The sequence below is a fragment of the Cnephaeus nilssonii genome (genome assembly GCF_951640355.1).
Source record: "Cnephaeus nilssonii genome assembly, chromosome: 18".
NCBI classification, from domain to species: Eukaryota; Metazoa; Chordata; class Mammalia; order Chiroptera; family Vespertilionidae; genus Cnephaeus; species Cnephaeus nilssonii.
The window spans coordinates 48250113-48263101 of record NC_137089.1 but is presented as its reverse complement, the minus strand read 5'-3'; the positions used below and the strand labels follow the sequence as shown (position 1 = coordinate 48263101).

The window sequence follows — 12989 nt, the reverse complement described above, 5'->3', positions numbered from 1 at the left end:
TTCACTTCATAGTCCCTATCTGTGTTTTACTTTCATTTTTTCCATGGTTGGAATCCCTGATCTCTCACTGCATGCCTTTCAAGAGAGGCACTTTTTTCACATCATCTCATTTTAATCCCTTAGCTAATTTTCCTTCTCCTTTCCCCTCTCTTCCTTATTAATGTTTGTTACAATGTTTTTTTTATATATATATTTTATTGATTTTTTTACAGAGAGGAAGAGAGAGGGATAGAGAGTTAGAAACATCGATGAGAGAGAAACATCGATCAGCTGCCTCTTGCACACCCCCTACTGGGGATGTGCCCGCAACCAAGGTACATGCCCTTGACCAGAATCGAACCTGGGACCCTTGAGTCCGCAGGCCAGGCCGACGCTCTATCCACTGAGCCAAACCGGTTTCGGCTGTTACAATGTTGTTGGAAGGAAATAGCACCCAAGACTAAAATTTGCAGTGCTCCTATTGACATGCATTGCTCTAATTGTAGATTTTGCGTATTTTGACTCAATTTAATATGACAAATTGTGAAATAGAAGTTGTTCATTAGAATATCCTTTATTAATAGTTGTTACAAAGGGGGAGGGAGTAAAAGTTGATATTCGAGTAAGTATCAAAAATAACATGGCACTTGGGATAATACTTGAATGCACATCAGTAAATGTATTTTTAGCTGTTTGCTACACAGATTTACAGCATTTCAATCTTTCTGTGGATATGATGTTTGATGCACGTGTACATGCAATTCTAGCCTTCTTCAAGATTGTTTAGAGCAGTGGTCGCCAGCCTTTTGGACCTCACGGACCACCAGTGGTCCGCAGACCCCCGGTTGGCGACCGCTGGTTTAGAGAAGGGTGAGTATGAGCCTCAAAACTCTAGAGCAGCGATTTTCAACCTTTTTCATCTTATGGCACACATAAACTAATTACTAAAATCCTGCAGCACATAAAAAAATACATATTTTGACTGATCTGACAAAAAATAGGTATGCTTTTCTGATTCATTCACACTGGACAGCTATTGTTGTGTTTTTATTTTAAGACAGCCTAAGGGACAAGAGGTCAGTGCCTGGACTAAGTAGTCAGGTAGTGCATGTTTTAGAGATTCTTGTGGCACACCTGTTGAAAATCACGGCTCTAGAGTACTCTTTCACAGTTAGTGATTTTTTATGATTATGTTTCTGATTTTTTTTCAACACCTTTATTTATTTTTCAGTTGATGTTATATTTCTAAAAATAGAGATGTTTAAGTATTTCTGAATTTTTCTCTTTAGTTAGCTATATGACCTTTTAAAAGTTGTTTTTAGTGTGATTTTTGGACACCTTTTAATCCTGTATCCTGAGCCAAAAACATGACCTTCAGTGCTCTCAAATAAGGCGTTTTAAACGAGGAACATTTTGTATGAAGAAGACCTTCCTCTTTGGGTACTCAGAGTGGAAGGGACCAGTATGCATACCAGGTGGTCCTATATGCCTCACACCTTGGAAAGCCTCCTATCTCTGTCGCTTTAGGCTGTCACAACGAAGCATCACAGACTGAGTGCTTTGAACAACAGCCATTTATTTCTCACATTGCTAGTGGCTAGAATCCTGAGGTCAGGATGCCAGCATGATCCATTTCTGGAGAGAACTCTTCCTGACTTGTGGGCAGCTGCCACCCAGCCATGTGCTCACATGACCTGTTTGTGCACATGAGGAGAAAAGGATCTCTGGTGTCTATTCATATAACATTAATCCTCTTGCCACCATCCTTATGACCTCATTTAATGTTAGTTCCTTCCTTGGAAGCCCCATCTCTAAACATAGCTACACTGGGGTTTAGGGCTTCAATATATGAATTTTGGGGACACATACATTTAGTCTATCACATTCTACCCCTGGCCCAAAATTCAAGTCTTTCTCACATTCTGACTACATTCATTCCATCACAACAGCCTCAGAAGTCTGAAATACTTCTGGCATCAACTCTAAAGTGTAAATTTCAAAATCTTCTCTAAATACCATCAAAATCAGGTATTGGTGAGACTCCAGGTACTATTCATCCTGTGGCAAAATTTCTCAACAGCTGCGAGCCCGTGAAACCAGACAAATTAAATGCTTCCAAATACAATGCGGGGACAGATACTGAATAGGCATCCGCATTGCAAAAGGAAGAAATAGAAAGGAAGGGGTGAGGAATCTCAAGCAAGCCCAAAAACTACCAAAGCAAATGTCCTTGTATTAGGAGGCTCAAGAAAAATCCTGGTTGGTTCCATGCTCTGCGCTCCAGGTCCACCAGGGGTGGCACTGTCAACCCCATGGCTCTTCTGGGCCTCTCCCCCTTCTGTCTGTGTGCAGAGGCTCAAACCCTGAGGCAAGGGAGGGCTCTTTTGGCTCACCAAAACAATGAGGTGGCCCCATCCTTTGGAACCCAGGAGAAATATTCAGCCCTGCCCCCTGGACCTGTGGGGAGAGAGAGTGGCAGCCCTGATGACCTCTGAAGTAATTTTCTGTGGGGTCACTCTTCCCTTTTTGAAGAATGATGCTTTCATCATCCCTGTAGAATGTCAGAAGTCCAACAGGTCTCCTTCAATTCAAACCGGCAGTGCTGCCCTAGCCCGCCTGGCTTAGTGGATGGAGTGTCAGCCTGCGGACCGAAGGGTCCTGGGTTCGATTCCGGTCATGGGCACGTACCTCAGCTGCAGGCTTCTCCTGGGCATGTGCAATCTATGTGTTTCTCGTAATTACATCAATATTTCTCTCTGTCTTTCCCTCTCCCACTCTCTCTCAAAGTCAATGGAAGAATGTCCTCGGGTAAGAATTAAAAAAACAAAGAAACACAAATTAGCAGTGCTTCTGCTTATATAATCCCTTTATTGAGTGATAGTTTAGCCCATACCCTTGGCATTCTCTTCCCAACATGCTTTCTCATTTTTTGCAACATGGACTGGCTCTTGAAGTTCTGCTTCCTTCTTTCTTCAAGTCATCTCTCTCCTCTTGTATTTTACTTTAAGAAGTTAGGAGGGCCCAGCCAGTGGTTGAGTGTCGACCTGTAGCACATACCCAGGTTGCGGGCTCGATCCCCAATGTGAGGCGAGCAGGAGGCAGCTGATCAATGATTCACTCTCATCATTGATGTTTCTCTCTTTCTCTCCCTTCTTCTCTGAAATTAATAAAAATATTTTTTTAACAAGTTAGATTGAGAAATCTCTGCTGAATATCTAGTCTCATGGCTCACAAGTTCTATCTTCTACAAAACACAAGTCAGCCAAGTTCCTTGCCACAGTGCAACACAATTTGCTGTCTTAGTCGGTTTGGGCTGCTATAACAAAATACCATAGGCTGGTATTTTGTGGCTTGAACAACAGCTATTTATTTCTTATGGTTATGGAGGCAGCAAAGTCTAAGTACAAGGTGCCAGTTGATTCAGTTCCTGGTGAGCACCAACTTTCTGGTTTATAGACAACTCCCTCCTAACTGTATCCTAACAGGAGTGTACGTTAGTGTCCTTCTTTAAGAACGCCCACCTCCAAATACTGTCACCTTGGGGATTAAGGCCTCAACATATTAAATTTTGGGGACACAAACAATTAGTCCATAGTAATTGCCTTTCCTCCAGTTTCCAATAACCTGTTCTTCATTTCCATTTGATACTGCTTCAGAATCACCTTGAATGTCCATATTTCTGGAATGCATCTTAAAATTCCATCCTCTACCCACTACCCAGTTCCAAAGCTGCATCCATAGTTTTAGGTATTTATTACAGCAACACCCCACTTCATGGTACCAAAATCTTAGTTAGCTCATACTACCATAACAAAATACAGTAGGCTAGGTGACTTAAACCACAGACATTTATTTTCTCACAATTCTAGAGTCTGGAACCCCAAGATCAGGGTGCCACCATGACTGATGTCTAGCGCAAGCTCTCCTTCTGGCTTCTAGGCAATAACCTTCTGGCTGTGTCTTTCCTCTGTGCTCAGCAGAGAGACAGGGGGTCTCTGGTATCTGTTATAAGGACACTAACCTTATCAGATCAGGGCTACACCCTTATGACCTTATTCAGCCTAAATTTCTTGGAGGCCCTATCTCTAAATATAGTCACACTGAGGGTTTGAGCTTCAACATATGATTTTGAGGGTACACAAACAGTCCAGAATATCCATTCTTGTCTGGTTTTATATAAACTTTGTCTTTCTGGTGCCTTTGTATGTTTTCCTTACTTGAAGTTCTTAAAACAGGGGACCTTCTAGTGCCATTCACCCTTTACAAAGCAGGAAGGCCACCCTGCAGAATATTTCACAGTGACACGCCTGGTCATAGCACTGACACTGATCCCAGGTAGCTAGCATGCGGCACTAATTTCTAATTGTTCTCATTTCTGTGGACTATGATAAACATTCCTGGTCAGTATTGTCTAGTCCTTTTTTATTTTTAAGGGTTGGGTTTCAAATTTTTGTTTCATGCTTAGAATTATTGTGGCTTTTGGCAAAGAATATTTTAAACTGGGTGAAAGGCAAGAAAAAATGTGGATTCAAGAAGTGAAAGCATAATTGTTTACAGTTCAGTAAGCAGTTGTGGTTAAGAAATGTGTCTGCTCATCATTACCAGATGACTTAAAATTTTATGGGGGAGCATACGTTTTAAACAAAAAGTAATTATGCTTTTTACAGGGTAAAGAAGTGAATTCTTCATAATTTAGTTTTTATGTGTTATAATCTAGACCTATAGTTAGAGCTTTATGAATTTTATTGTGAAATTATCTATGAAATGAATCTAATGGCAGCTTAAAAAATTTACTCAGAAACTAAAATTTTGATTTACCAAGCATTAATAATAATGCAATAATATAATTAATGAGACTCACTTATTGAATATTCACTGGAACATAATAGGGAAATTTGCCAGGTTTTTGGGAATATTGATAAAACTAGGCATAGTTGTAACTTCTCAAAAAGAAAAGATAGTATAGATATCCTATATAATAAAAGGCTAATATGCAAGTTGACTGAACAGTGGAACAACTGGTCGCTATGACGTGCACTGACCAGCAGGGTGCAGACGCACAACGCAGGTGGTCAGTGTGCTCCCACAGGGGGAGCACCACTCAGTCAGAAGCCAGGCTCATGGCTGGCAAGTGCAGAGGCGGTGACAGGAGCCTCTCCTGCCTCCACAGTGGCACTAAGGATGTCTGACTGACAACTTAGGCCCGTGGGGAGTGGGCCTAAACTATTAGTCAGACATCCCCCAAGGGCTCCCAGATTGCAAGAGGGCACAGGCTGGGCTGAGGGACCCCCCTCCCCAAGTGCATGAATTTCGTGCACCGAGCCTCTAGTGTACAAATATATACAATTTGCCTTTCAGTGCATGTTAAAAAACAGTTATACAGCCCTGACCTGTTTGGCTCAGTGGATAGAGCGTCAGCCTGCGGACTGAAAGTCCCAGGTTTGATTCCGGTCAAGGGCATGTACCTTGGTTGCGGGCACATCCCCAGTGGGAGGTGTGCAGGAGGCAGCTGATTGATGTTTCTTTCTCATTGATGTTTCTAACTCTCTATCCCTCTACCTTCCTCTCTGTAAAAATTCAATAAAAATATATTAAAAAAAAAAACAGTTATACAAACGGTAAATAGATAAAACCTCACTTGGATTTGATTTAGCAATGTATTGTTTGTTTGTTTGTTTTGGAGCATCAGGTGACTCACATTTAAATTGCATTCTCTGAGCACTTGATGATTTGGCCTGAATGAGAGAAAACAGTACCAATAGAACATACATTTTAAAGTAAGACAGTGGATTAGCTTTTTGGGATATCTGTGAAGATAAAGAGAGATACAGTAATAATATAGAGGGAAAATCCCAAATTGCTATGTGGTCAATATTTAGATAATTAAATGGATCAACTTAACATTAGTACAACAGTATATTATGAAAAGTTTCTCTCCTCTATATCTCTCCCCACATACTAATTTGGTTCACTTGGTACTTTCCTGTACAGCTTTCATTCATTTCTTGTATTGTATTTTTTGTGTAAGTATTCATGAAATTTTTCCTCACACTATATATTAATTCAGCAACATAATTCAACACTTAGGAGGATTTCAGTTGACATATATATGATTGGACCTTAGCTACCTATATATTTAAAATAAGTTATTTAGCCCAGCAGTTACAAATATATTTTGTTTTTACATCATTTACTCAATTCTTTTGTGGCTGCTTAGTCATTTAAAACCAAAGACATTTTAAGAGCAGTTAACTGATAATAATAAAGCCTATCTAATAAAAGAGTAATATGCAAATTAACCATCACTCCGCTACGCCCACAAGCCAATCAGGATCGAATTTGCAAATAAACCCAACCAAGGTGGCTACGGCCACAGAGAGCAGGAGGGAGGCTTGGGTTTCCCCGGCAATGGAGGAAACCAAACTTTCAGCCTGCACTTGCCGGCCTAGGCCTCCACTCAAGGCTACAAAGTTTCAATGATAGAAGATACATAAATCCAAACAGAAATGGTGGCAGCCACGGAGCTGGAAAGAGCAGGAGGCTAGGGTTGCCCCTGGCGATGGAGGAAGCCAAGGTTTCCACACACCCTGGCTAGCCCAGGCCTCCGCTTAAGGCTACAAAGTTTCAATTATAGAAGATACAAAAATCTCAACAGAAATGGCTGCCGCCACTGAGCTAGCAGAAGGCTTGGCTTCGCTCCAGGCTACAAAGTTTCAATTGTAGAAGATAAATTAATCCCAGATACCAGGGCCTCTGCTTGGGTCGCTGGGGGGGCGTGGCCAGCCTGCAAACCACCACAGGCCCCTTGCCCAGGCTGCCCCATGCCCCAGGGGAACCTCCACCCTGATCCGGGATATCCTTCAGGGCAAACCAGCCAGTCCCCACCCGTGCACCAGGCCTCTATACTATCTAATAAAAGAGTAATTGCAGATTGACCATCACTCCAACACACAAGATGGCTGCCCCCATGTGGTCAAAGATCCTGCCCCCATGTGGACACAAGATGGCCACCACAAGATGGCCAGCAGGGGAGGGCAGTTGGGAGGGACCAGGCCTGCAAGGGAGGGCAGTTGTGAGTGATCAGGCCAGCAGGGGAGGGCATTTGGGGGCAATCAAGCCTGCAGGGGAGGCCAGTTAGGGGTGACCAAGCCAGCAGAGGAGGGAAGTTGGGGGTGACCAGGCCTGCAGGGAAGGGTGGTTGGGAGGGACCCAGGCCTGCAGGGGAGAGCAGTTAGGGGTGACCAGGCCTGCAGGGGAGGGCAGTTAGGGGAAAATAGGCTGGCAGGGGAGCAGTTAGGCATCAATCAGGCTGGCAGGGGAGTGGTTAGGGGGTGATCAGGCTGGCAGGCAGAAGCGGTTAGGGGCAATCAGGCAGGCAGGCAGGTGAGCAGTTTGGAGCCAGCAGTCCTGGATTGTGAGAGGGATCCCAGATTGGAGAGGGTGCAGGCTGGGCTGAGGGACACCCCCCCCCCCCCGTGCGTGAATTTCGTGCACCGGGCCTCTAGTCATTCATATATACATTAATTCAGCAACAAGTTAAATATTGTCCAATTTGTTGGTATATTGTCCAATTTGTTGGTATATTGTTGTCCGTAATATTTTCTTAAGATCTTTTGTATTTCTTTGATGTCAGTTGTTACTTCTTCTCTTTCATTTCTGATTTGTTTTTTTTGGGTCCTCTTTCTTGATGAGTGTGTTTAAAGGTTTGTCAGTCTTGTTTATCTTTTCAAAGAACCATTTTCAGATATGTCATTGAATATTCTCTCCCATTCTGTGAGTTGTCTTTTCATTTTGTTGATGGTTTTCTTTGCTGTGCAAAAACTTTTTAGTTTGATATAATCCGATTTGTTTATTTTTATTTTCTTTCCCTTGCTTGAGGTGATATATCAGAAAAAATATTCCTGCAAGAAATGTTCAAGTGATTTTACTGCCTGTGTTTTCTTCTAGGATTTTTATGCTTTCGAGTCAAACATTTAAATCTTTAATTCATTTTGAGTTTATTCTTGTGTATGGTGTAAGAAGGTGATCTAGTTTCTTTTTTTCTTTTCTTTTTTTTCTTTTTATTTATTTTTTTTTAACTTTGAGACTTTAATTAGCCTCTTTCTGGGGTACCCAGGCCTGCTTCACTCACTTATGTTGCCTGCTTGTTCCCTGCAGGCATTTGAATTCAGGAGGTGGAGTGATCTAGTTTCATATTTTTGCATGTATCTGTCCAATTCTCCTAACACCATTTATTGAATCAACAATCTTTACCTCATTGTATGATTTTGCATCCTTTTTCAAATATTAATTGGCTATAAAAGTGTATGTTTATTTCTGGGCTCTCTGTTCGGTTCCATTGATCTGTATATCTGTTTTATACCAGTTACATGCTGGTTTGCCTACTATGGCCTTGTAGTACAGTTTGATATCGCATAGTGTGATTCCTTCCACTTTGTTCTTTTTTTTTTCCAAGATTGCTGTGACTATACGGGGTCTTTTGTGATTCCATATAAATGTTTGTAATATTTGTTCTACTTCTATGAAACACACAGTTGGTATCTTAATATGAATTGCATTGAATCTATAGATTGCTTTGGGTAGTATAGACATTTTAATGATGTTAATTTTTCCTATCTGTGAATACAGTATGTGCTTCCACTTATTGTATCTTCCTCAATATGTTTCTTTAGTGTCTTATAATTTTCTGAATACAGGGATTTTTCATCCTTGGTTAAATTTACCCCATGTCTTTTGATTGGAGCATTTAAGCAATTTACATTTAAAATGATTATTGCTAGGTATGAATTTTTTTTAAATATATTTTAAGAGAAAGGGAGAGGGTGAGAGAGATAGAAACATCAGTAGTGAGAGAGAATCATTGATCAGCTGCCTCCTGCATGCTCCACACTGGGGATCCAACCCACAAAGGGCATGTGCCCTGACTGAGAATTGAACTGTGTCCTCCTGACTCATAGGTTAATGCTCAGCCACTAAGCCACACCCCAGCTGAGCGATAGGTGTATATTTATTGCCATTTTATTCTTTTAACTATGTTCCTCTGGTTCTTCTTCCTCTCTTTTTTTGTCAATCCTCACCAAGGATATTTTTTCCATTGATTTTTAGAAAGAATGGAAAGGAGGGAGAGAGACACATTAATTGGTTGCTTCCTCCACTCCCCAACCTGGGGCCGGGATTGAGCCTGCAACCGAAGTATGTCCCCTTGACCAAAATTGAACCTGTGACCCTTGAGTTCGTGGGCCAATACTCTAACCACTGAGCAAACCAGCTAGAGCTTCTTCTACTTCTTTCTTTTTTTTTTTCCTTCTACTTCTTAAAGCAGCCCTTTAACATTTCTTATAATGGTTTGGTGGTAACAGACTTCTTTATCTTTTCTTTTCTGGGAAGCTCTTTATTTCTCCTTCAATTTTAAATGATAGTCTTGCTTGCTAAGTAGTTTTGGTTGTACCAGGTAGGTTCTTCCTTTTCATCACTTTAAATATTTCATGCCAACCCCTTCTGGCCTGAAATGTTTCTGTTAAGAAATCAACTGACAGACTTATGGGAGCTCCCTTGTAGGTAACTAATTCTCTTTAATATTTGCCACTTTAATTATGATGTGTCTTGTCGTGGGTCTGTTTGGTTCCATTGTATTTGGGACTCTGTGATTCTTGGACTTCTGTGTCTTTTTTTCTTCACTAGATTAGGGACGTTTTCTGTCATTATTTTCTCAAATACGTTTTTGATCCCTTGCTCTCCTTTTTATGGTATTCCTATGATGCAGATGTTTTTACACTGCATGTTGTGCCAAAGTTCCCTTTAACTATCGTCATTAAAAAATAATATTTTTTTGTTCTGTTTAGTTGTTTTTTATCCCTTGTCTTCTAAATCATTGATTTGATCCTCTGCTTTATTCTACCAAGTGTTTATTCCTTCCAGTGTGTTCTTCATTTTAGATATGTATTATTTATTTCTGACTCTCCTTTTTTAGGGTTTCTTTGTTTTCTTTTTTGCTGCTGAGTTAAACATCCTTGTAATCATTACTTTGAACTATATGTCTGATAAATTGCTTGCCTTCATTTCATTTAACTCTTTCTGGAGATTTCTCTATTCTTTCATTTGTAGCCTGTTTCATTTTTTGTCCCCATTTTGGCTGCCTCTTTGTGTTTATTTCTATGTATTTGATAGATCTGGTGTGACGCCGAGTTTTTTGTGGGATTTCCTTATTTAGTAGGGTTCCATTTTGCAGTCTCATTGATCACCTGAGCTGGGTGCTCCAGAAATGTCCCTTGTGTGGGTTATGTGGGCCCCGCTGTTGTAATTGAGTCTTGAGTGCTATTGGGTCATTCGTGCATGGAATCGACCCTCAGGTTGACTGACTGTGAGGCTGCATCCTGACCACTGCATGCGGACGGCTACGCAGGTGTTGACCCCACAAAGCGGAATTCACCTCATTGGGGTTTGTTGCCTGCTGAGATCTCCCTTTGGATCTGCTGCTTGTGAAGCTTATTGGATCCTGCTCTGATGTCTGAATCTTGCCACTGGGTGTGTTGGTTCTCGGCTGCCTGGGTGGGACTGTGGTGGAGGCCAGTGTAAGATGCTGCCTGTGACGGGCTCCTGGCAACTTGTTTGGAACAGTCTCGATGGGGCTGCTTCTGTGAATCCTTTATTATAAGACTTTTGTTCAGCAATCTTCAGCTGGTTATTCAGAATGAGTGTTCTCTAATTTAGTTGTAATTCCTGTTTGGTCCTGGGGAGGAGGCAAGTGTAGCTTTCACCTCTTCCATTGCCATTTTGGATCTCTAAATCACTTCTTTAAATTAAAAAACAGAGTAATAGAAAACATAAGTGTATTTACCACAAAGAATTAATAACTCATTTTAATATTTTCATATTTTTGATTTACATATTTTATAACAGAAACGGTATGACAGATAAGTTGGAAATCTTCTGAGTTTCCTTCCCTAATCACATTCCTCTTTCTCTCTCTTTAGAATCAGTGGTTATCATGAGTTTTCTATGTATCCTACTAGTCCATATTTATGTACTTTTATTATACATGTATTCTAACAATACAGGGTAGGGCAAAAGTAGGTTACAGTTATTTGTCTAGAAAACAATACAAAAATTAATAAATAATAATACAATAATAAATTCTGTGTTTCATGTACTCCCAACTGTAAACCTACTTTTGCCCCACCTTGTATGGGTTTCTGTGTTTTAAAAAAATAACATCATAAGTGTCATACTCTACATATCTTGTGTCCCCATCTTCTTTTTGAGATCTCGCTATGCTGATACACACAGCTCTGGTTCACTTACATTAACTTCTGTACAGTGTTCTGTTGTATGAACACACAACAGTTTATCCTCCTCCTATTGATAAGTGCTGGGTCCAGTTTTCTGCTCTTACTAACAATGCTGAGATGTGCTTCCTTGTTTAGGTCTCCTAGTGCATGTGACAAGTTTCTGAATATATATCTAGGATTTCTGAGTTATAGGCTATACACACTGTCAACTTCATTTATCTCATTTGATCTTTAAAAATATTAATTGAGGCTATTGGCATGATTCCCATTTTACACATGAGAAAACTGAGGTGTAGAAATGCTATATAACTTGTCTAGCTGAATAATACGCTTAGTACCTGAATCCAGATTAGAATTTCACCCCATTAAATCCAGACCCCTAACACCTAGCATTCCATATGCATTTGCCACTTTTAACCTTTATGATCATCAGAACAGTTGCCGCCAACCAGTCATACTGCATCATTTGAAAGTAGAAAATCAAAGCAGGTAATGAGGGAGTACATAAGAAAGAAGGATCAATGAGGTGCCCATACTTCCTTTGATGTGTGAAATAGTGGGTCTGTGTTTTCCGTATGCATAAGACTGTTTCTTTATGATAGAAATCTATACTTTATATTTCTTAAATGCATCATGCAGGCTGTTTTGGACTTTAAAAAAAGAGGAGCATGTTAGAGTCTGTTTTTATTCTGCAAAGTGTACAGACCATTTTTTCCAGGGGAAGAAAAGTATCTGAGCGTGATTCTTTTGTTCATGTCCCTTTATTCATACTTGAACCATGTCTTTTAGACTTTATTTTTTCTTTTGCTTTTTCTTTCCCTTCCAGGTAGCAGATCTGGTGTGTTAATTGTGAAAATTCTAGAGCTGCATGAAGAATGCACCATCCAAGTTGCCATGTGTGAGCAGTTAGTGGGACTGCAGGCTGATGGCTCTTCTCCAGGTGAAGCCTCTGGGACCCGCCTGAAGGTTCTCTTCACCAAGGAGACTGCACACTATCTCAGGGGGCAGCCCCAGGACATCATCCACATCTACCCTCCCTGGTGAGTGCCAAGAACTGACTCCAGGAGTCACCAACTGTGAGTTTGTCTCTAAAGCATTTGTCTCAATAACGTTATCAGGAACATTTTTGTCGCTTTATTATAGAGACATGCCAGGGGAAGGAGCCAGGATTTTATGTAATAGGAGCACTGATTTGTCTCTGATGGCTTGTTTGTAGGGTTTAATCTGAAGAGCTTAAATGGTCACTAATGGATTAGAAAAACTATTTTTAGGATACCATTTTTGCTCTCTTCTGCATGGAATATAAATTTTTTACCACAAAAAGAAGAAAATATTGCTATTTTGAGGGAAAGATTCAGCAGCCTCATTTAAAAAACTATTAACTTTATCAGCAATTTTTAAAGTTTCTTTCATCTTTTTATTGTGTCTGTAGCAAGTGATCATGAGTCTCTAGTTAAATTCTTCTATTAAGGCTGAAGATATCAGAGGATAACTTGCTTTATTTTATTATTTTAATTTTAATACATTTTTATTGAACATTGTAAGATATATGCAGGGCCTTACGCAGAGCATAAATATACATTTCAAGGAATAATCACAAAGTGAATAGTAATTCCTATCCAGTCAAGAAGTAGACTGCAGTTTGTACCTGCGACCACCCTATCCCCTTCCATTACCTCCCTCCCCCTGCTCCTCCAGGTGACCATGATTCTGACTTCTGAT

General features: G+C 40.5%; 1 protein-coding gene across 6 annotated transcripts in view; it reads left to right on the top strand.

Annotated features, from left to right (window-relative positions):
* SPIDR (scaffold protein involved in DNA repair) overlaps window positions 1-12989 on the top strand; it is a 324477-nt gene that overhangs the window by 119490 nt on the left and 191998 nt on the right. For all 6 annotated transcript variants that reach the window (XR_013814915.1, XM_079795887.1, XM_079795886.1 and 3 more), the window contains exon 8: window positions 12094-12307. Coding sequence is in view for 5 of the 6 variants with exons in the window: in XM_079795887.1 (XP_079652013.1) it covers window positions 12094-12307 (214 nt within the window). In the remaining variant the exon portion in view is untranslated. The remainder of the gene's footprint in view (window positions 1-12093; window positions 12308-12989) is intronic.